Raw genomic sequence first — 24,844 nt, 5'->3', positions numbered from 1 at the left:
AAGAGTGCAAAGAATATCAATTGGATATTTGCATTCCTCTGTGGATTTTTGCAGGCGCTTTTTGGATGCTGCTGAACTGCGTGGCACACAAACACCAGCAGACGTGTATGTGAGCCCATTTTTGTTGTTTTGGAGAGCACAGCTTTAGGTTGTCCGGAGGAATGAAGGATGCTGTCACTAGTCTGTTTCACAGTGATGTTTATGAAGCTGCTTCACTCCTATGGAAACAACAGCTTTGTTTATACTAACATGCAGTATACAAACCCAGATGAGAGGTTGCTGCACCAATGTGAATATTTACAATAATTAACCATCATTATGTTAATTACAATAACAAAGGGGACTGTTTCTCTGAACTGTGTGCATGGTGTCTTCCAAGTTAATTGCCAGGAGAGGGTGAGTGACGGTGCGGTGCTTTCATTTGACTTATTTTTCATGTGAATGCTCAGATAGCACAATAACATGAGTGTAATATGATTTTTTTTCATGTAAAAATGATTGTAGACTCACAAAATGAGTCCAGAAGATGCCTTTTCAAAGTAGCGCTTTGAAATATTAAGATGTCATGTTGGAATAAAAGACAAGTGTTTTGTGACTACATCTGGCATGATCCTGTGCCTTGGAGCTGCAGGATGAGAGGACTCCTGACCAGCAGAGAGGTGATCACCACCGTGGACTTGTACTGCGTGACCTCACTGCAACACGTAACACACGTGCAGTAAGGAAACCGGCAGTGTGCTCCTGATGTGCACATCTGGATGTGTTGTGGTGCTACCTGGCAGTGAAGCTGATCTCCAGACGTTGGCTGTGGGCAGCTGTGTGCTGGTCATCCTTTGAAGTGAGGAGCCCAAAGCTGGGTGTGATGCTGAAGACGTGGGCGTTGTCGTCATCCTCAGGTGACTCTGCGGTGGAGGGCACACTAGCATGAGGAGGGGAAAATACACTTTATGGACAAAATGTGGAATTGCGGCTTTAAACAACCCTTTGAGTTGATATAATAAATAGGGATGCTCCGACGCATCGGCCACTGATCAGTATCGGCCGATTACCGTGTAAAAGCATGTGATCGGCATATGCTGATAAATGCCTTTCAACGACGATCACCTGTGGTTCGTACTATTGCAGCCCACAGCGAACCCTGGGTGCAGTGTAGTGTCTTGCCCTAACGCACAGGTGTCAAACACAAGGCCCGGGGGCCAGATGTGGCCCGCCACATCATTTTATGTGGCCCGCGAAGCCCTGGTAATAATGCATGTCAATAATGCACTTCACGTTTGTCCTTTTTAATGTATTTGATCTGTCATTTTGACAGAAAAATTGTACTGCATGCAGTTCTTCTAAACGTCAGTGTTATCTATTCATGCAGCAAGACATTCCAAGCATTTTTCAAAAATAAATACTTGAATGTCTGCTTGTCACCATGACATCCTCACTTCACTTCTCATTTCAGGCAAGTTATCCATCAATTTGTTAGTAAAAATATAATAATCAAATGCACGGGCAATTGTGTAATATTTCTATTCATACAAACTGAGAGTTAAAAGTGGCCCTCTGAGGGCCGCCGTAACTGCGATGTGGCCCTCAATAAAAATGAGTTTGACACCCCTGCCCTAACGTCTTGGGTAGCGTCCTTCACATCAGAGTATCCCTAATAATAATAATATATCAGCGGTGTTCAAAGCGCAGTCCGGGTTCCATTGGCAGCCTGTGGCTTGTTGTTTTTTAATTTTTTGTCGAAATAAAGTCAAGTAAAAAAACACCCATCATTTTAGAAAATGAAAAACATCCAAATGTTTAGTATGTTCCCATCTTTAGATATTTCATGATCGGGTCCTCAGTGTAGTAGTGTATGCGTGACTACCTATGCGTGCCTTCCAGTGAGTGTGTGAGCCGTCGCTGTACAGCTTGACTTCTTTGGTCTGCGTCTGTCCCACCAAGCAGAGGCCAAAGTTGATGGTGTCAGTGGACAGGCGCAGCGACGCAAGCTTCAGGTGGGCGCAGAGCGGCACCGTCTGGACAGAAACAATCAACTTCCTGAAGGAACTTTCATTGCTGTGACGTGTAGGATGGATGCGGTCCCTGACCTGCAGGCTGTTGTTGTTGAAGTGAATGAGGAGATCTTCCTGGAACCTCAGCTGCCTGTATCCACTTTCACTGTGGACCAGCGCCACCCCTGCGGGGAGTTGATCTTTAGGCAGCTCGGCGTGGTCCAGAAGAGACAGCGAGCATCGGAAGGACACCCTCACCTGCACCAGTTAAGAGTCTCCCTTTAATGGTAAATCTTGTCACTAACACCAGTGGTTCACATGCATTCATTTAGACCAGGGGTGGACACATTTTCTCATCAAGGGCCACATACTGAAAGAGCCAAGGATGGATGGGCCACTTTGATATTTTACATTATAAACACCAAACCAGCTACACTATATAGCTCAAAAAAATTAAAGGAACACTTGGAAAACACATCAGATCTAAACTGGGGGAAAAATGATCTTGAATATCTTTCCTGATAATAAGTGGGTGATGTATTAGTAACAAAATGATGCCACATCATTTGATAGAAATGAAAATGATCAAAATGGGAGGAGATCCCCCAGACACCATCCATAGTCTCATTAGGAGCATGCCCCCACGTTGTCAGGCATGCGTACAAGCACGTGGGGGCCACACAAACTACTGAGAATCATTTTGAGTTGCTACAATGACATTTTAGCAAAATGGACCAGTGTGTTGCATCATTTTTTCACTTTCATTTTTGGGGTGTCTTTGGGTGATCATTTTCATTTCTATCAAATGATGTGGCATCATTTTGTTACTAATACATCACCCACTTATTATCAGGAAACATATTCAAGATCATTTTCCCCCCAGTTTAGATCTGATGTGTTTTCGAAGTGTTCCGTTAATTTTTTTGAGCAGTATATATATATATATATAATTGATTGATTTTTTAAAAACAGCCTCCATCTCAGCTTTGTAATACAGGTGAAAAAGTGTATTATTAGTATAAACCTTTTCTACTCAATAACGCTTTATTGCTTGTTGTTCCATTTCTACTGTTTTTTTCCCCCAAATATTTCAACATTTACATTTCATTGTAATGTTTTCACTTGACCTCTATCATATTTTCACTTTATTCTCATAAAATTAGAACTTCTTCAAAACTTCATTTTTCCAGAATTGCAAATTTATTGTCTTTATGCTCAGCTAACAATTAATTTAAAAAAAACGCTCCAATGAGGTGAGATTACCCGTACTGTGCAGGTGAGTAAATCAAGCGCTGCTTTTTTCTCCTGCCTGTGACATTAACAGCCTGCCGTAGCTTCCCCTGAGCTCACTGGTAAATTAACTTTCCGAGGAAGACATTTCATGTGGTAGTTGTACCCAAATGCTCCGTGATGAGGGGGGGAAAAAAAAACCCGTTAAGGTCTTTCTGTGTGCTTATCAGCCACCTGAAACGCCAGCACAGCGGAGTTTGAAAAGTACAAAAGTTTCCCAGAGACCTCAGTGCTTGGAGCGTGTGCCCGAATAGCGGGCACGTTGTTGGGCCACGCCAGGTGGCTCCTCCCACTGTACACTGTGGTTCTCCTGATAGTAGTGATGTGGTAGTAGTAATGTCATATTTGACAAGTCCTACTTTGTTCTAGTCCTTCTTACCTCCAGGTGTGCACAAACTATACTTAAATCAACATTTTTTTTAAAGTTATCGGTACCATATCAGTCTTGAGAAGCAGAACGTTATCGGTTTGGAAAAAAAAAAAAGATGCATCTCGACTTTTTTTTTTCTTTTAATATTTCAACTTTGTCATTTTTTATTTAATGGGTTTTCTCATTTTCTTAACTGCATTTTTAGAATGTGCCAGGGGCCAATTAAAAAGAACAGTTGCAGGGCTGCACATTGCACCTCCCTGATTTAGACCCTCCAACCCCACCACAAATAGATTACAGTCCTGTGGGGAACACTGAAAGGCGTGTGCTGCTCTTACCTGTGTGCTATTTTGTGGGTGCAGAAGCAGATAGTTGGCGTCAGCGTTCGATGATTTGCCTGAGGTGCTGGGCCCGGCTCGGGGCGGCACCTCGGGCACTGAAAACGGCGGCTGAGTCCTCAGCTTGAAGCGCAGGGGCATGTCGGTGGTGTTTTTAAGCATGACTGTCTGCACGTTGTTGAATTCCTGCACTGAAACCTGCAATGTAACATCAGAGTGCATCAATGCGTGCTAGTATTGTAATGTATTTATGCGCGTTCAGGCTGACCTCGTCTGCTTCTGCGCTCAATAAATCACCAGCCGAGGCCTGAAACTCCAACACGTCGCCATCATCTTCCATCTGCACCAACAGCCTGCGGCGCCAGGAGGAGGATAAATTTAACTTCATAAGTCCACGTCTGAGCTGCTTGTGCCTGTGTGTCTCTTTGCACAGCAGCAGAATATTGCATAGCAATATTCACACTGCGATGACTTACACTGCAGGCTTGACCACTGCTAAGAGATCCACTCTGATGGGCTCCAAATCCAAACCCTGAATTCGCCTGACTTTACCCGGGATGCAGGCAGCCGTCTGTCACACACATAGTGCAGAACATTCACACAAATACACTCCCTGGACGCCTGCATAATCTAATAAGACACAAGAAGTTTATTTAAACTCTGCCTTCATTCTGATTGACGCTGTCATGGAACTCGTCATTTAACAATATGTTTAGAATTGGGAATAAATAGTATATCTCATGATTCAATTCAGCTCTCTGCCATTGCAAACCACAATAAGAAACACGTCATTTTTAAATGAGGGGCACACAAGACCTCTGCAAAGGCATCAACATTGATTGCCTGCAAAAAATAAGAGTCAGTGCAAAGCCATGACAGTTTCCCATACCCGTAAAAGTAGGATTCCTTCTTTATAAATGGAATATATTCGTACGTAAAGCAAAGAAAACTGTTGACTACCTTCTAAATGTGTTTTGTAACATTATTAGAGCCTTCTAGATATGAAACAACACCTATATCATCACCTTTACACTTGTGGCAGCCCACCACGGATACATTTGGACCGCACAAATAGATTTGGTGCTCTGTTTGCCCTTAAAAATAGAGCTTGTAGTTCCAAATCCGTACAGTAGATGGGAGCCTAACTCTGCTTATTAACACACCCCATATGCACCCGCTCTGCTAGAGAAAAAGAAGATGTAGCAGGAGAGATCAGCAATGCCAACTTAGCCACATTGTTGCTATATTTTAGCGAGTACTCACATCCATCTAGATTCTCTTTTTCCAAAAGCAACTGATGTTACTGGACACACTCACATAAAAGCATGTATCGCTCCTCTCAACGAGCAGCGGGTCCGGCTGTGGCCCAACACACACAAAAGCACTCACTTGTGCTTCTGATATAAATAAAAAAAAACCACAATATTTACATTTCTGATGATATTTATTTAGCTTTTCATGGTTTTAGTTCAGTTTTTGTCTGCCACAGCGTCTCTAAAAATGTCACCTGTGGGAAACCTATAAGATGCCGAATCTTAGTACCTAGAGGGAATAATGTTTCATGAACATTTAGAAAAGATGCCACATAAGTGCAGCAAATGACAACACACACAAAGTTAAGATAAGAACGTGTCACCTCAGAGTCCAGGCTAATATAGCCCAGAGCCAAGCCCAAACACTTGGACTCGTGAGTTGATCCAGACAGGGTGAGCGGCGTGAAAGACATGTACGCGGTGCTGCTGCCTTGAGCCGGGATGACCTGGAGGTACAAAGGCCAGCAAGTAAACATCCAATGGTGCAAAATAATCCAAATGAAGATGTGTTTCGTACAATTTGCTGCGGTATGACGCAGTACGGCTCCTCTGACTTGTCTCCTACATGCGGGCGAATGTGGATGGAGAGGATTTTCTTCCTCGCAGTACAAAGGCCGTTACGGTCCTCAGTTGTGCCCTCTTCCGTCTCTGGGCCCTAAAATTGAAGAGTAAAATATATTCATGATAGTTTCTTTTCATGTCATTTACACTGCTCACAAAAAGTTAAGGATGATTGGCTTTTGGGTGACTTTTTTTTTTTTTTTTTTACTTTTGAACATACGTTCTCCTCCGATTTCATATCAACCTTTGCAATAAGAGTATTGAAATTATTAGATTACTTTCAGCTCCAGAAACCTCCCCTTCCCTCTTCAATTGCCATTCTTCACTCGATACACAATCCAAGCTTAATCCCTAAATATGCCTCACGCATTGAAGTATAAAATGTACAGCTACTACACACTAATCAATGATAATGTAAGATGATCCATGAACAGATGGAATCAGAGAGACCACAGCACACAACTATGGTGTGTTCAAGGAGCCCAGAACAAAGTAAGAAATCATGAACGCTTGAGATTATAGTGCAATTTCCCCAAATTTCACCCAAAAGTCAAATATGGCTGACTTTATGTGAGTAGCATGTGTGTGTGTGTTTGGTGGCATTTATGCTCACAGGGGAGCTGGGGAGAGAAGCACTTGTTGCCTCCGAACTTAAAACCTGAGTGCTTTTGCAGTCAGCCTCCCCCTTGGAAAGCCCGGGCGCTTCTTTCAGTATCTCGTTGCCGTCAACGTCTTTGAGAGGGAAGCTTTCTCCGTACGACATGACCACATCCACGAGTCTCCGGTCATTGGGAATGACGTTATAGGTCTCCCAGTCCAGACGGATATCTGTCAGGAAGGAAAATAAAACTTTTGTTTTATTGCTGTATTTATGCAAAGATGATAACGCTCAGCTCTAAAACAACTCAAGGCTACTTACCAAACATGGTGGGGTTGTTGATGCGGAGAGAGCGAGACACTGTGTCGCCTCCAGACACACGGGTGCCGAACCTGAAGATGTGGCGCCGACATTGTTAAAGGCGTTTCTCTACAAAAGCATTCACGCTCATGTTGCATTTATTACATGAAGTTAGGCTTCTTACTGTACATTGGGTCCTTGGGTCTGGCCATCAGGACGCGGGCCTATGATTTGGAAGTAGAGCGGACATCCTTTCACGGTCATCTGCATGGGGATGAGGGTGGGCTCAAGGTCCCCCACCTGCAGAAAAACGACAAAGATGGTCTGCGCTTAACAGGACACAATAATCAACACATTTGCTGAAGCACTCCATGGATGGTGCAGATGTGAAGTACACTGCATCTACCTACACAGCATACGAGATGATCGCTGTACTCCCCCCACATGCCGCTGTATGCCGTCACGTCCACAGTTTGGGTCTCAAAGGGTTCCAGCGTCCCTGTGCTCGGCAGGACGTAGAAGGCTGCACCTTTACCGTTTGCCAGCAAGTCGTTCACAAAGTCTGCAGACAGAAGATTCCAGTCATCGCTTGTGTGGCTTCGTGTTTCCAGAGACAACAGCAGTGATTCCTGCAATTTCCATAATGGGCCATGATGCAAACCTTATTTAACAACAGAGCATCAAGTTACTTATGAGGGTTGGTTTCATTTTGTGCAGTGTTAGATGTGCATCCGCGCACCTTATAACACGCAAGGGCAATTATAAAAAGCATTGGTGTGTCCTGGGCTCCATATAACTGTGTGCTGATTTTAAAGATCAATGTATGAATATCTAATCTATTTATCTGACTATATTGTAGCATCCAGGGGAGTTGGCACTGGAGTAGCCAGCATGGCTTGCAGGCACTTTGTAAATAAGTTAAAGTTACAGGTTTGCTGTTAGCGCTCAGTCGTTGTTCCCCATATATAGTCGTCCCTCACGACACCGCAGTTCAAATATTACTCTCTCTATAGCGAATTTTCATAAATTCACTAATAAATGATCACTGTTTTGTGGTAGACAAATACAAGTTATATGTAGTATTCTGGCCACTCGGTGTCAGTAATGACACAAAACATTGATGAGCCATGACCTTAACTTGCACTGCATGCAGTCAGCGAGTGAGAACAAGCTCTCCTCCTATTGAGTGTGGAAGTGATGAGTCAGTATGAAACCCTTTTAAGTTTAGAATAAATAAAGTGGGGGCTAACTAATTAGCTTGCTAGTATGCTATGCAGCTGTGGCCATCTCTTGTGTCCCTGCAGTCATCGCGTAGCCTGCGCATTAACAATGTGGTGCAAACAAAGAATAATAGCAGTGTAAAGGGGACTATATGGGTGTTATTTCATGTCCACGTGGCTCTAATAATGGTTTAAAAAAAAAAAAAAAAAACATTTAGAAAGTCATAAACATGGTTTTCTAACTACAAAAATATTCCATTTATAAACATTAAATTCAATTACCGTGGTTGGTCCTGGAACCAATTAACCATGATAAACGAGGGACGACTGTAGAATGGTAGTTCATTGCTGTGTGTTGTCTTACCTGTCACGTTTATTTTTTGGTTCGCACCGCGAGTACGACTGATGACGTCAGTCCGTTAACACTGTTCTCTCTTGGAGATGAATCAAGTAGCTACAGTATCTACCAATCTATGCAGAGTTACAATGCCATCTAGTGGACGGAGTTGTAATGACAAGCCACTCAGACCGTCCTATTAAGATGTGTTTGCGAGCGAGTGTGAGCAGATAGCACCAAATCCTTCTGTGGCGGTCCAAATTGAATCGTGGCAGGCCGCCGCAAATATATGTATACCCTTGTGTGACTGGTCCTCCAACTTCTTGGCTTGGACGGAGTGAAGCGGCTTCTTCATGTATTGGGGTCTATAATGAGGATAGAGGAAAGGTCACAACAAAAGGTAACACAATCATCTTGCTGAGGCAAGCACCTTTTCTCCGGTTGCTTGGTGGCCTTCCGAGCCTGGCAGTAGAAATACTCTGCCTGGATGGTGAAGGTCGCCGGGATGGCCGTGTGGTTGGTCATCAGGAGCTGCTTGGTGACAGGTTTTGCCAGCACAACGTCACCGCCAAAGTCGAGCATCAACTGTGGTTGCTCGTCTGAGGCGGGGCTACAAGCACAAAGGGGAGAAAGCAGCAGCGGCTTGAGCGGATGCTTCCAGTTTGGACACAAAAGTGAACGCTCCCACCTGACACCTGGCAGGGAATAGGACACTCGGAGTGTCAGGGTCGTGGGGGCCAGGATGCTGAGGACGAGAGGCGAGGTCATGCCCTCCACCTCACAGAGAGCGATAACGTCATTGAGCGACGCCTAGGACAAGACAGATGAGAATACAGTCATGGAAAAAATGATTAGAGCAACCTTGTTTCTTCAGTTTATTGATCCGTTTTAATGCCTGGTACAACTAAAGGCACATTTGTTTGGACAAATATCATGATGATAACAAATATAGCTCATAAGAGTTTCATTTAATATCTACCAACTTCCATGCTTTCCTTGATAATAACCAAAAATCACTGAAGTTCTTACGTGAATATCTGTGGCATTGTACTGCCAAGAAAATGTACCTCTTATGAGCTTTGAGCTTGTCATTGTTATATTTGTCCAAACAAAAAAAAAAGGTACCTTTAGTTGTATCAGGGATTAACTGAAGAACTAAAGGGTGGTCTAATCATTTTTTCCATGACTGTAGGTTCACCTCGTTTCTCTAAAAAGAAAGCAAAAATGATTCTCCTGCATTGGTGTGAAAATAAAGAGGAGTTTGGCTCCTCTCATACCGATGTCACTGGCTAGGTGGAAATGAACATAAACATGAAATTTCATTTTCATCTAATACAAATCTGAATTTGGACTGAAAATGCTCCTTATGAATATTCTGTTGTACCCTAAAAAACAGAAGAAATTACAAAAGCGCTTATGTGAGAGCCTTACGTCTGTGTTGGAGACAAATGTCACAGTGATCTCCAAGCTGGCGTTTGGCCCCAGGGTGCCTGATGCCGGGTCAAAAGTGGCTGAACAAAGCGACGCCTGTTGACCCTTCAGTTCATCCTGAAAGAGAAGCAAAAGTGTGTGCATTGAATCCATGAAGACCCCAACGTCCTCACTGAAAGGCTTGTCAGTGCCGCACACGCACCATCCAGGAGAAGCTGGACGTCAGGAGCGTTTGGTTGAAAAGACTGACGGTTCCCTGGGCGGCGATGCCCATGTAGAGCTCAGGGAGGAGCAGCTCGCAGTTTAGCAGACACAGCTGAGGAGACTGCACATCAGCGCGCACCAGCAGGTGACTGCAAGAAACGCACTCATGAGCCACAACATTAGGTACATCTAGCTGGAGCCAACACAAAAGCAACCATGACACAGATAACAGAGCTCACTTTGACTGACACTGTCAGAGAAGTATCACGTCAACAATATGATGCAGTGCACTCATTTATTTATATGAAAGCCCGTTTCCGCCACTGAAAGAAAAAAATATCCCCAGTGGTAAGTCATAATTATGAGATAAAAATGTGAAATTATGAGACAGGAAAGTCAGAATTATGCAATAAAAAAGTCACAATTATGATATAGAAAGTCAAAATTACAACAAAAAGTCAGAATTACAAAATAGGAAAGTCAGAATGAGATAAAAAGTCAAAATGACGAGATGCACACCGCGCATGTGCCGAGTGCCATGTGACATAGGCTCCAGTGAAGAAGGTGGCACATGCGTAGTTTGTTTCTCATCATTTTGACTTTTTATCTCATAAGTATGACTTTCCTGTCTCATGATGACTTTTTATCTCATAATTTCACATTTTTATCTCATAATTATGACTTACCATTGGGATATTTTTTTAATTCAGTGTCAGAACCAGGCTTACATAAAAAAAATAGATTTGGCTCTGTCTTGCTTGTGACATAAAAAACCCCAAAAAGAAGCAATATAAGAATGCGCATTTGTTTTGCTTTTCATGTTTTTTTGCTCACTTTCTGTCTCCCGCATCGCCAATAAAAATGCAGCCCACCCCCACAAATAGACAGAAGTCCTGTGGGAAACGCTGCCACTGCAACCTACAACCACACCAATAATCCCACTCATACAAAAAGGTGTGTTTAAGTAGCTTTCCCTACCATCCTGTCCCATTCTCCACTGCCAGCTCCAGCTCCGTCTCAAACACTTGGCAGGACTGCGGCCTGAAGAGGATGTCCACGTTGCAACCAGCCAAGGGGGGCAGCACACCTCTGCATGGCTCCACAAACAGCTGCACTCACCAGTGTTGATCGTAAGTCATCACAGGTGTGTGTGTGTGTGTGTGTGTGTGTGTGTGGTGGTGGGGGGGGGGCTGTACCTGCACTTCCTGGCTTTCATCTTGACTCTTGTGCACCTCCTCCAGTGTCCAGGATGCCTCCAGGTGAGTAGGGTTGTTGAGGTACAGCTGCATCTGGCTTTGCTCCCCCAGCCGTATGAGGCTGAAGTCAACGCTGGGAGTGTTGATGGTCACGCTGGGACCCTTCAAAACATGGAAATACATGATGATAAATAAGAGTTACTGAGAAACATAGCATTCCTTTTGAAAACCTGAGCGTCTCAATGTTCATGCTGACCTTGAAGGTGACCTCTACGGCCAGGGCGACGGGCTCGTTGCGATGCTGGATGTGGCAGAGCAGACTGCACACCACCTTCTCTGCCTTGCCCCCGGTCACAATCAGATTGAAAACACAACACTCCTTCTCCTCTGGAGCACAAATAAGACCACAAAAAAAGTCAGCCTGGACTCCTCCTCCAGCACGGACTGACATGTTTGTGACTCGCCTATTTTGCCAGCAGAGGGCACCACTTCTATTTTGTGACAGCTGCTGCTCATCTTCTCCCATTGAAAGAAGACAGAAGTTTTGCTGTGATTCCACATCTGAAACATTCACAATATTTGCAAAGTTAAAAAGTGTGCCTCTAGTGTATGACTAGCTGATAACACTCATAAGCACATTCAAATGCACCTAGACTGCCGGAGAATAAGAAGACGCTGCAGGAGGGATCAGTGTTGCCAAATTAGCGACTTTGTCACTTTATTCAACGAATATTCAGACCCCTCGAGATACTTTTTTTGAAAAAAACGACAAACATTGAGGAAACCTTCATACCGACCGCTGTCAGGTTCTACAACACCTGCACCACCTGAACCATGTTGTAGTCAATATGCATTCTTTACACTGTACTCTTTACTTACGTATCTTGCTTGCTGCTGTAACAAGTGAATTTCCCTGCTGTGGGATAAATAAAGTACAAATACAAACCTGGTATCTCTGACATGAAAGCACATACAGTAATCCCTCCTTTATTGCAGTGAATTGGTTCCCGACCAGACCCTGATAGGTGAATTTCCGCAAAGTAGAAGTCTGTCTTCATAAATGTCATATTTTTGTATAGCATAGAAAACCTGTTTACGACCTTCTAAATGCAGTTTTAGCATTATTAGAGCCCTCTAGACGTGAACTAACACCCCTATACTCTATACCCCTATACTGTTTATTGTATTTTAATGTGCCTTCTGCTCTGTTTTTAGCTTTACATTGTTTTTATCTTCCACTGTAAAGCGCCTTTGGGTACTTTGAAAAGCGCTATACAAATAAAATGTATTATTTATTATTATAAATAAGACAGAACATACACCCACACATAAGCACTGACAGCGTACTTCCTGCGGTGGCTATTGTCTCATCAATGTAACATGGCATTACCTAAACCTAACACATATGCCGGGAATATTCACACAGGAGCTGCTGCCGGCCAGTCGCTCATATTCTCCACACTCCAAACTCAGCTAAAAATAGTCAACTCTAGCTAGCTGATGTCACACAGGTGACTTGACATGTCCCGCCCCTTAAAATGCACACACTATATTACACTACATATCATGTCTTCTGAATGCCTTATATTGCCTAATTTCCTTCATTTAGCCATTTTATGCTTGGAAATGCTTAATTTAGGCCAGGAAAACATCGCTCTTCCACACGAGCAGCCCCGCTCCCATCTAAAAGCATTCTGTTGACTATGTCATTACATCATCCCTTGCCGCCACAGATTGCAGTCCTGTGGGAAACACGGAATGCTAACCTTAAAAAGGCGCCGGGTGGTGGTGAAAATAAAAAGTTCACCCGGGATGACAACAGCATAGGGCTCCAGCAGGATGTTGAAGGGCTCCGTCGACCCCTTGACTTCTATCTCCATGACGGTGGCATCGCCCACCTTGGAGCCGACGCGCACAGGCTGTAGGACGCCAGCTCTATGTCAAGACACATCGTCAAGAGACAGGTCAGTGTCTGCTGATCTGTACAGCTCCCGCAGCCAAGATGATGACCTTACCCCTCATCACACTCCAATGGCAGCTGGGGGACATCGCTCAGGACTAAATGGAGGACACTGTGGTAGTCCTGCATCTTTGACAGGTGAAAAAACAAACATGCAAATAATTCACCTGCACATTTTTTCTTCATTTATTTCACAATTAACTTTCCGTGTTTGTATTTTTTGTTCCATGCAGAAGTGGAGTCATTAGCATTGATACAGCTCAGTGGCCACGGAATGTAGGCTATTTACTACCTCTTTCGGACAGAAGGCGAGCTTGAACTCTCGGTCCTGGCAGGGTGCTAGAATTCCAGACACGGGGCTGACATGGAAAACGTCGTCCTTGTCGTGGTTGTACTGGAAGAGGGAGGGGTCAGGGATTTCGCTCAGCAGCAGCGGCAAGAGGTTAGGCTTCATAACCTGCCAGTGGAAAGGCAGCTCCAGGTGGCTTCAGGAAAGGTAATATTTACGAAATGAATAGTAAAAACTAGTGCTGTCAAAAATAGTGCCTCAACGGCAGAAACTAATTAGTTTCATGAATTATGTTAAAATTTCTTTGTGTAATTAACGCACATGTATCATGCCAACAACCGCAAGTTGCACTCACAGACACACCGAAAAGCACAATGTCTTTATTATGCGTGTATGTGTTCTAAACAAACAGGAAGACAAAGAAATCCAATAAGTGGATATTCTTATGACTCACTAAGCGGAAGTACAATTTACTGCATTTAAGTATGCCTGGAAATCCCGGAAAATACATCTACACTCAAAACGTGAAGTCCATCTTAAATGACTTGGTGTCTTTGAATACAACCCTTCACGGCTGCTAATAACACGGTTGAAGTGTGACTCAAATGTTGTGCTACTAGTAGAGTTCATTTGGAGCTGTTAATATGTACAAATATCTATAGAATTGTGTCCTGTCATTTATATTTATGTTCATTTATCTTTTTGTTCATAAAGTACAGTAAAAACTGGGCACATTTTACACATGCAATTGGAGATTAATCATGATTAATTAATTTGACAACTGTAATTAATTTGATTACAATTTTGAATGATTTTACTTACACATCGTTTCTGATGACTACTTTGTGTTGCCCCGAGTGAGGGTTTCATGAATCACACATAGTTGCAAATGGTGATTAATTATGATTAATTAATTTGACAACTGTAATTAATTTGATTACAATTTTGAATGATTTTACTTACACATTGTTTCTGATGACCACTTTCTTGTGTTGCCCCGAGTGAGGGTTGCATGAATCGAAGCGGATAAAGTGGTCTGCAGTGATGTCATGTACCTCGCCCAACATCAGGGGCTGCTCCTTCCCCGAAACAAACAACAGCTCCAGGGCGATGAGCTGGCCCTCACCTACGACACAAGCAGAGCGTGTAGGGAGTCTCGTTCGCAAACTTAAGGCACACTAGAAAATCCTCAGCCTGCTTGAAATGCGAAGATGTCTCACCTTGAACAGAAATGTGTTTGACCTGGCAGTTGTCGCACACGATGGTGAAAAGCTCACAACTCTTTTCAGTGGTTGTGGGAAAGAAAACCACCTGCAAGGAGACCCACACGAGTGGTTAGGTGAAATGAAAGGACATGACTGTTCATTTGCTTCACCTCCACTACGGTGGCCTCCCCAGGCTGCAGGGCAAAGAAAGACGGGCTGATGGCAAAGGGGGGCTGGTCAGAATAACTACTAGCGACCACCAACTGAAGCATGAAAATAAACAATAATTTGAGTAACACTAAAAATAACACAATGAGTGAAATGTCAGGAAGTGAACGTTCACCCTGGGGTTGGTGGCTGGCCATTGATTCTTTGGGATGATACAGAAAGTTCCAGCACTCAGACCAACATTCTGACATTGGAACTCCACACATTTCACTCCCCCGATGAGGCAATAACCACAGTCCAGAACACTTGGCACTGCAACAGGATAGAACCATAAGAACCAACGAGACACCAGTGGAGGATTACCGCCTAAGTGTTGAAGCCTTACAAGTGAGAACGGGTGGGGGTCTGCGGGCCTCGAGGGGAACCACCAGTAGATGCTCGCCCTGACTTTCTACCACGATGAAATCCTCGTAGTCTCCCAGGGAGTCCGGAGCAAAGCGTGCAGTGAACTTGCAACTCATGCCTGGAGCGACAGTGCCGCCTTCGCCAGGGAATCTCCCTACAGAGAAATAGTCATTTACCACTCTCGTCAAAAGAGCATATTACGGCATGTAAGGTAACGTGAATGATTTCATGCGTTCACTCTTGTCATTTTTGGCGGGGTAAAAACTAACTCTGGTCTGTTTGGGGTGCGCATTACACAGCATCTCCTTGCAGCACATCACCTGAAAGCTTGTTGCCATCTTTAGAGCATTTATATCCTCTTCCTAATATCCCAGTTGGAAAAGCTTCCACATGAGAAAAAATTCTTCGGTTGTCTCCTCCCAACCTTGAAAAAAAAGACAAAGACACTCCCCGCCACACACACACACACACACACACACACACACACACACACACACACACACACACACACACACATCCAACTGCCCACTGCTGTGGCTCAAGCATGGACTGTGTTTCTACGAATCCCCTATGTCCTTTATATAGGAGGGTCCAAACATTTTACACTGAGGGCCGCATACTGAAAAATCAAAGGCTGCTGGGGGAAATTTATATTTTTATGTATTTTTTTTGTACTGTATTTTGTAAAAAAGGCCAAAAAAAACATATTTAAAGTCAAACCTTTTTGTTATTAGTATTAAACGTTTTATATCTGTGTATTTCTCATACTACTGTATATCGTCTTTGCACGATTTTTTGGTTTCATTTTATTTCTACAATGTGCTGCAGGCCAATAAAAAAAAAAAACACACACACCACAGACCACAATTGTCCCACGGGCCGCACTTTACACACCCTAGCTCTTCATCACGGTTGAGCGCATGATGTGATGTCAACTATTTAGCTTGGTAATTCAAGAGAGAAGGGGGAGTGTTATTGCAGCTGGAATTTTTTTATAGCAAATGTCGATCCAAATTCACAGGTGAGCTGGACACAAGCTGAATAATCACAGCCTTTATGGTCCACGCTGCCTCAGAGCCATACACGATTTTTTGGGAGGCACACGTCACACTACACAGGAGGGTTTGTAGGAGCAGGGGCGAGCCGATGTAGTGTACACTGGTGCCTCGACACACGAGCAGGATCCAGGCTTCAGAGACTGAACCTGAAACCGGAGAAAAGCAACAAAACTGCCTGGAGAGCAGCGACGAGTATTCAAAAGGTTAAACTGTGTGCCAAGTATGAAAAAGGCCTACATTTTGGCAGGTCTGTGCAATGTACAAGTCAAGGCATGCCTTTATGCATATGATTAACTGAGCATTATTTGTTCTGCTGACAAATACAAATGTGAACGCTAACTGAACCGCACTCAAGTGCACACCACCTGCAGACCAGAGTACCAGGGTGTGAACGCATCCTTAACGTAGCATGAGCTCACCTAGCCCAATAGTGAAGTAGGAAGTGTTAGGAGGAATGACTCGCACATCTCGGCAAGAAGACGTCACGTTTTTTAACTCCAATGTTGTCTAGGAAAGGAGAAGATGGGAGAAAAAAAAAAAAAAAAAAGTAGTTGATGTAGCTTAAAATAGCAAAACGATTAGGCGAGCATACCTCGTACACACGCCCCACACTGTAGGCGCTAAAAAGTACAACTGGAGGATTGGCCAGGAAGACTTGAACGGGATTATCTTTTGGGCTGCGGACAGCAAACAGTACATTTTGGAGTAAAAAGTTTCCAGAAATGTTTTGTCTTGCTTGCATCATAATAGAAATAGGAGGCACTGAGAGTACCTTTCCTCTCCCATCTCTTCCCTCCTGGGATCTTTCTTCACCCCCTTGGCGTGGATGAGGGAAGTGCCGCTCCTGCCTTGGGTTTTTGGAGAAAGGAAGCGCGGGTTTTGTAGGATGCGTTGCCTTTCTTTCATCTTCTGGAGTTTTTCAAAGCCCTCAGCCCGATCCTTAGCGCTTGGCTCATCCTTCCACTTTGGGCGAGGTTTGCTCTAGAGAGGATCCATCCAGAGAGAAAGAGTGAGATCCCTTCGTGAGAAGAATACACATCAATCCAGTCCTCACCTCATTGGACGTCATCTTGCACTTGGTGGCCACTGAGCTACAGTCAAGAGTCTGGGTGGGCTCAGACTCCTTTCTTTCTTTCTTTCTCAGGGCGCCCCAACCATCCTGCATGTCGTCGGGCTGCGTGTGCATGGTGTAGGCTATGGTAGGTCTGGTAAGATCTGGCTTTGCTGAGTGGAAAAGAAAGAAAAGATGAGCTCAAGAGTAAAAAAAAAAAAAAAAGATACATTGATTCCACCTATTAATAAAAGGTACCAACTGCCGGAGCCTTCATTTGGATTTTTTGTGGCGTTAAATAGTCCAGCGGTGAAAGCAGGTTGTTTGTTTGGAGAAGACCTTCATCAATATGCCAGATAAAGGCTGACTTGACTGAAAGACACAAAATAAGAATCATATATTAAAAAAGGGTAAGAAGGTTTGTGTTTGTCACCTGATGGGAGAGCCTGGAGATCCTCAACATCTCTGAACTGCTCCTTCATCCTCTCCAAGGCTTGTCTCTCTGTGGCAGCCGCCCGAGCTCTGGCCTGAATGATGTGGCTCTCCAGCATGTTCGCCTCGTTTATGCAACGATTGTATTCTGCACGAACCTGCAAGATGAGAATGGATTCATGTGATGTTCCGGTCATGGCACGGAGCCGGAGGGTTTCAGCTACCTGTTGGAGTTCTTCAATATATCTGTCATGAAAGCTGCTTCTCCCCTTTGTCTTTATCAAGTTGCATGGGGTGACTTCTTTGTAAAGCTCCTTAAAGATGCTCGCCAAAACTGGAGAAATATCCTTAGACACATGGAAGGGATGCAAGGAATACGATCATTGTGTGTGTGTGTGTGTGTGTGTGTATATATATATATATATATATATATATATATATACTGCTCAAAAAAATTAAAAGGAACACTTCCAAAACACATCAGATCTAAACTGGGGGAAAAATGATGTTGAATATGTTTCCTGATAATAAGTGGGTGATGTATTAGTAACAAAATGATGCCACATCATTTGAGAGAAATGAAAATGATCACCCTATAGAGGGGGGAAATCAAAGACACCCCAAAAATGAAAGTGAAAAAATGATGCAGCACACTGGTCCATTTAGCTAAAATGTCATTGTAGCAACTCAAAATGATTCTCAGTAGTTTGTGTGGCCCCCACGTGCTTGTACGCATGCCTGACAACGTGGGGGCATGCTCCTAATGAGACTACAGATGGTGTCCTGGGGGATCTCCTCCCAGATCTGGACCAGGGCATCACTGCGGTACCTGGACGCATGGAGGAGATTCCAGGAGACAGGCAGTTACTCCAGGAGAGCTGGACAGGGCTGTAGAAGGTCCTTCAACCCTCAGCAGGATCGGTATCTGCTCCTTTGTGCAAGGAGGAACAGGATGAGCACTGCCAGAGCCCTACAAAATGACCTCCAGCAGGCCACTGGTGTGAATGTTTCTGACCAAACAATCAGAAACAGGCTCCATGAGGGTGGCCTGAGGGCCCGACGTCCTGTAGTGGGCCCTGTGCTCACTGCCCAGCACCGTAGAGCTCGATTGGCATTTGCCATAGACTACACCAACTATACCACTGGTGCCCTGTGCTCTTCCCTGGTGAGAGCAAGTTCAACCTGAGCACATGCGACAGATGTGAAAGGGTCTGGAGATGCCGTGGAGAACATTATGCTGCCTGCAACATCATTCAGCATGACCGGTTTGGTGGTGGGTCAGTGATGGTCTGGGGAGGCATATCCCTGAAAGGACGCACAGACCTCTACAGGTTAGATAACGGCACCCTGACTGCTATTAGGTATCGGGATGAAATCCTTGGACCCATTGTCAGAACCTACGCTGGTGCAGTGGGACCTGGGTTCCTCCTGGTCCACGACAATGCTCGACCTCATGTCATGCTAGTGTATGCAGGTAGTTCCTGGAGGATGAAGGAATTGATACCATTGACTGGCCCCCACGTTCACCTGACCTAAACCCAATAGAACACCTCTGGGACATTATGTTTAGGTCCATCTGGCACCTCCACGTTGCTCCTCAGATTGTCCAGGAGCTCATTGATGCCCTGGTCCAGATCTGGGAGGAGATCCCCCAGGACACCATCCGTAGTCTCATTAGGAGCATGCCCCCACGTTGTCAGGCATGCGTACAAGCACGTGGGGGCCACACAAACTACTGAGAATCATTTTGAGTTGCTACAATGACATTTTAGCAAAATGGACCAGTGTGCTGCATCATTTTTTCATTTTCATTTTTGGTGTGTCTTTGCTTTCCCCGCTCTATAGGGTGATCATTTTCATTTCTATCAAATGATGTGGCATCATTTTGTTACTAATACATCACCCACTTATTATCAGGAAACATATTCAAGATCATTTTTCCCCCAGTTTAGATCTGATGTGTTTTCCCAAGTGTTCCTTTAATTTTTTTGAGCAGTATATATATATATATATATATATCTCACAAAAATTAAAAAGGAGCACTTTAAAGAAACACATTAGATACATCAGATCTCAATATGAAGTTGGATATCTATACAAATAACGACAGGGCAGTGTCTTAGGAACAAAGGATGCCAAGTCTTTTAATGGAAATAAATGTTTTCAGCCTACAGAGGGCTCAATTGTGTAGACACCATAAAATCAGAGTGAAATGAAGATGTGGCAGGCTAGTCCATTTTTTCCAAAACTTAATTTCTGCTACTCAAAATGTTTTTCAGTATCTTGTGTGGCCCCCACAAGCTTGTATGCATGCTTGACAACTTTGCGGCATGCTCCTAATGAGACGACGGATGGTGTCTTGTGGCATTTCCTCCCAAATCTGTGTGAGGGCATCCCTGAGCTGTTGTACAGTCTGAGGAGCAACCTGGCGGCGCCTAATGGACCGAAACATAATGTCCCAGAGATGTTCTATTGGGTTTAGGTCAGGGGATCGTGAAGGCCATTCAATTGTTTCAATTCCTTCATCCTCCAGGTACTTACTGCCTGCATACTCTTGCCACATGAGGTCGGGCATTGTCGTGCATTAGGAGGAAACCAGGACCTACTGCACCAGCGTAGGGTCTGACAGTGGGTTCAAGGATTTCATCTCGATCTTATGGCAGTAGAGCACCATTTCCTAGGCAATAGAGGTCTGTGCGTCCCTCCATGGATATGCCTCCCCAGACCATCACTGACCCACCACCAAACCTGTCATGTTGAACGACGTTGCAGGCAGCATAACGTTCTCCTCGTCTTCTCCAGACTCTTTCACAGGTGCTCAGGGTGAACCTGCTCTCGTCTGTGAAAAGAACAGGGCGTCAGTGGCGGACTTGCCAGTCAAGCTCAACAGTGCTGGGCAGTGAGCACAGGGCCCACTACAGGACGTCGGGCCCTCAGGCCACCTTCATGAAGTCTGTTCCTGATTGTTTGGGTAGAGACATTCACACCAGTGGCCCTCTGGAGGTCATTCTGTAGGGCACGAGCAGTGCTCAGCCTGTTCCGCCTTGCACAAATGAGCAGGTATCGGTCTTGCTTAGGAGTTGAGGACCTTCTACGGCCCTGTCCAGCTCTCTGAGAATAACCACCAGTCTCCTGAAATCTCCTCCATGTTCTGGAGATTGTGCTGGGAGACACATTAAACCTTCTTGCTGCAGCACGTGTGGATGTGCCATCTTGTAGATGTTGGACAACCTGTGCAACTTCTGTAGGGTTAAGAAATCGCCTCATACTGCCAGTAGAGATAATTACGCAAGCCAAAATCAGCACGAGTGGAAAACCAGCCAAAAAAGATCAAGAGGGAGAAACTTGAAATGACCTCCACATGTAAACCCAGTCCTGTTTTGAGGATTTTCTAATTGTTGCCACTGAAGTGCACCTGTTGTTAATTCCATGAACACCAATACAGCTGAAATTGATTAACGAGGTCCTCAGCTGCTTAACCAACCAAAAAATTATCAGACAGGTTTAATTCAATTCATGCCAGGCCCAATAAAAAAAGTGTTCCTTTCATTTTTGTGAGCAGTTTATATATATATATATATATATATATACATACATATATATATCCATATATCCATACACACACACACACACACACACACACTAGGGGTGTTTAAAACAATCGATTCGACGATATATCGCGATATTACATCGCACGATTCTCATATCGATTAAAAAGACGTTCAAATCGATGTTTTCATATGTGTTTTGGAGGTAGTGCTACTGTATTCATTGCAGCGTCTTTTGACCTGCACTTACACTCCCGGTCACTAAGTGGCAGTGTGGGCAGCACACCACCCAAGCCCGCCAGAGTAATAATAGCATCTCGCGAGAGTTATTCCAGGGCGGTATCTTTACACTATATTCTCGCGGTGTTTAGAGAACAGCTAAAGTTTCAACATGGAGAGGCAATTACCAGATCCTCCGAAGCACATTTATAAATCTGCAATTTTGATTCATTTTGTCTTTTACAGCACCACAGACGGGGGCCCAGATTGTGACAAAAGCTACGCCTTCTGCAAAATGTGTCAAGCGAGAATCAAATACTGCGGAAACACCACGAACCTCCGTGCACATGTTGCCAGACATCACGGCGAAGTGGAGGTAAAGGGAAAACAAGCGACACGTCTCAACTAACTCTTGAACGAGCTAATTTAGCCAAATTTACTTAAAGCTCACCGCGTGCCACCAAAATAACACACTCAGTCACTTACTATATGTGCAAAGACATGCACCCTCTGAGCTCGGTGGTGCTGGCTTTCGTGACGTGATGAACACTTCAGAGCCCTATTGTACAAAGAAGTAAAAAACGTTGTGCTGGATGATCTTCATTTTGCGGTGCGAGTTGCATTAACATGTGATGCCTGGAATTGCAGGGCCACCGAGTCATACATAACAGTAACAGCGCATCACATTGACGACATGTGGAAGATGCGTTCTCGTGTGTTTCAAACACGTCCAATGTATGACAGTCACACGCCAGAGAATATTGCGGCTTTGCTGCGTGAAAGTTGTGGCTGATTGGGGTGTAAGACCAGAAAAACCTGTGGTAGTTACTGACAATGCTCCCAACATTGAAACCTAAAACAGCCTGCAACGTGTTAAATACGGTTGCTCCTGCAGTTACGTTTCTGACATTTCGGATAAGAAAATATTTCATACAAATTTTATTTTGAATATGTACTCGTTTAGTCATTAGCTGTTTCCAGAATCATATATATTTTTTAAATTGCAATAATTGTCTTGTATTTAAGTATCGGGATATATTGAATCGTGATACGAATTGAATCGCCAGATATTAGGCAATGCACACCCCTAATATATACATATATGTATACATACGTATGTTGGCTTACCTGTGATTTTGCTGAAGCAGGTGCGTGACTGTCTATTGACAAATCACAATGTGAAGCTTGGGGCTCCTGTGGCTCCTGCAGCATGACTGACTCAAAAATGTACACAAACCACTCACTTAGCTTGCTAGCTAGGTACTTTGGCCACGTTGGTCTAGTAAATATATATATTTTTTTATAAACGATGTAACGTGACGGGAGATGCACAGTTGTAGTCTTGAATCCTAAGTAAAACAAAGAGCTGCCTTGTGTACTTCGAAGGTGAGAAGTCGGGACGGCTCTGACGTCACAACGGCCGCCACCTGTTATAAGGACCGCCTCCACTGTCCTTTCGTCTAACAACCTGCACCAAAAGACGTGTAGACTTATATTAAAGTTAGACTTATAATAAAAGTTTGGCTATTTCGTTTGAGACAGCCATTTTTGATCGCAGCAGTTGTAAAATATACTCACTGGTGTAGAATTTTCTGCCTTTCCCCCCTGTGGTGCACTGCACTTCGGGTTATCTTAGTGTATTCGTCCTCATCGACACTTTACGACACATCTGAGTACTGAACCGGTATTTTTGCTCGTTGTGGCTCGTTAAATATGGTACGACTCAACAACTGAGGTAAAACAAGGCGGAACTATTAAAAGACGCCTTTCGCTTCCGCGTTAGCTTAACCGTTTCAATTGAGCACAGATGCTAGTTTCTTATGCTAACATAGTAGTGGACAACCTCTGGCAGCCATATTTGTGTACGGCGAGTTACCATAGCAATGACTACATGTACGAAAACTAACGAGGTACAGAAAAGCACATCATATAGTCCCTGTACGTTTTTAAATAACGCAGTATCAATTAAATAGGTCGAAGAATGTCTCTCATTTAAGTGATTTTCTAATATAACTCAATTTATATGTGAACTGTAAGTTCCAACACTACTTCTTTGAACCAATAGGGGGCATTTTATCACCAGAAAAGTCCTCAAAATGCAGACTGTATTTGTTGTCCCCCCCAAATGTGTATTTCATAATGAAGTAATTTTAAAATAAATATGGTTTTAACCTCTAACTGTGTCCAAACCAAGCAAGAAGGTTGTTTTAGTCAGGTAATTACATGTAAATCAGACCAACGAGGATATGCAAACAACAATATACAAATTGAACACATTAGCATGCATAGAAATTGGCATGCTCTAATATGGGATCTTATGGGATGTCCATTTTGTGTGTGACACTGGTTTAAATAGTAGTGCAAGTAAATGTAAAATAGGAATGCTGTTAAGGAATTCAGTTGTGAACAAACAACTAATCCCACAAGTAAGTGAAAGTTGCTTTGCAAGGTGTCAAGGCAGTGCTGAGGTTAACCAGTTTGGCTACCTTTTTGATGCAATCAGATGCACAACAATCAAACCTCCATGTATTGTCATACAGGCACGGCATGACATTTGATTTCTTTCCCATAAACCATTTTGTAAGGGGAGTCGATTTCAGAGGAGAGCCGTATGATGACAGTTGACTCAAACAAAACACTTGACTGTTTGGCGCTGGAGTGGGTCTCTCAGAGGGGCATTTGTTGAGCCCGCCTTGTCGCTGCGCATGTTTTCACAAGCTTTGCACAAGCAGGACAGTTCATCAGTCTGGGGTCTGACTCCAATCTAGAGGCGCACAAAGAGGCATGTGTGTGAGTCTTTTCATGTAACAATCTAATCACGCTATGAACTTCAAACGCAGCCATTACGGTGGCTGCTGGTTCAAAAATGACATCCGAGTGGATTTGGTGGTGGACATTTTTTGTGATCAATCGGCACTCAAGCTGTGATGAAACGCGGCCTTTGTACTGACAGCAGCTCTAATAAGGGTTAAGCCGTTGTGTGTGTTGCTATGACAACTAGATGTGTTGCGATGTTGGGGGGGACCGTCCTTGCAAAGGTAACATTTGGGTCGTAGTTTGGTCCGTTGCGCTGTGCATGAGGTGTAAAAAGATGACAGGTGGCACGGCCAAACCACACACGCTGACTCCAAACACAAGCATGACTTGGGCAACACCCTCTCGGCTAATGGGAAGTTGCAGACCCTGATCGATACCTGCATGGTGCCCATGAGACAATGGTGAAAAATCACACTAGGATCAGCACCTTTATCCACATTTGCACCAAAAGGCAAGCCTGCCTCTTCTATGAGTGGCTTTCACAGTCCTGCTGACAAAAAAAGCAAACACCCTCATTAGGAACAATCAAATCCCTCCCTAGCATAC

At 44.0% G+C, this 24,844-nt stretch overlaps 1 protein-coding gene across 7 annotated transcripts; it reads right to left on the bottom strand.

Annotated features, from left to right (window-relative positions):
- Positions 1-216: 216 nt before the first annotated feature.
- Positions 217-23,320, bottom strand: dlec1 (DLEC1 cilia and flagella associated protein). Of its 7 annotated transcripts, XM_054765651.1 has the most exons (39): positions 23,060-23,320; positions 22,610-22,949; positions 17,939-18,061; positions 17,716-17,872; positions 17,541-17,654; positions 17,286-17,455; positions 17,004-17,212; positions 16,824-16,908; positions 16,651-16,738; positions 15,154-15,327; positions 14,944-15,080; positions 14,771-14,863; positions 14,616-14,706; positions 14,359-14,521; positions 13,399-13,591; positions 13,162-13,235; positions 12,913-13,081; positions 11,611-11,707; positions 11,403-11,533; positions 11,147-11,308; positions 10,929-11,059; positions 9,949-10,099; positions 9,747-9,863; positions 9,004-9,125; positions 8,746-8,925; positions 8,613-8,680; positions 7,169-7,320; positions 6,943-7,058; positions 6,780-6,850; positions 6,474-6,688; positions 5,817-5,954; positions 5,623-5,745; positions 4,463-4,557; positions 4,255-4,339; positions 3,987-4,184; positions 2,085-2,246; positions 1,862-2,012; positions 776-902; positions 217-695 (listed from the first exon to the last, which is right to left on the bottom strand). In XM_054765651.1, exons 2-39 carry the CDS (start codon positions 22,691-22,693, stop codon positions 596-598), a joined length of 5,016 nt encoding a protein of 1,671 aa, XP_054621626.1. In that variant the 5' UTR covers positions 22,694-22,949; positions 23,060-23,320; the 3' UTR covers positions 217-595. The 7 variants fall into 7 exon arrangements, with proteins under 7 accessions (XP_054621626.1, XP_054621625.1, XP_054621624.1 ...); XM_054765650.1 differs by having other exon boundaries at positions 776-919; positions 8,746-9,125; XM_054765649.1 differs by having other exon boundaries at positions 8,746-9,125.
- Between the last annotated feature and the right edge of the window lie 1,524 nt (positions 23,321-24,844).

This window comes from Dunckerocampus dactyliophorus, chromosome 21 (genome assembly GCF_027744805.1).
Source record: "Dunckerocampus dactyliophorus isolate RoL2022-P2 chromosome 21, RoL_Ddac_1.1, whole genome shotgun sequence".
NCBI classification, from domain to species: Eukaryota; Metazoa; Chordata; class Actinopteri; order Syngnathiformes; family Syngnathidae; genus Dunckerocampus; species Dunckerocampus dactyliophorus.
This window is presented reverse-complemented; position numbering and strand designations above follow the sequence as displayed.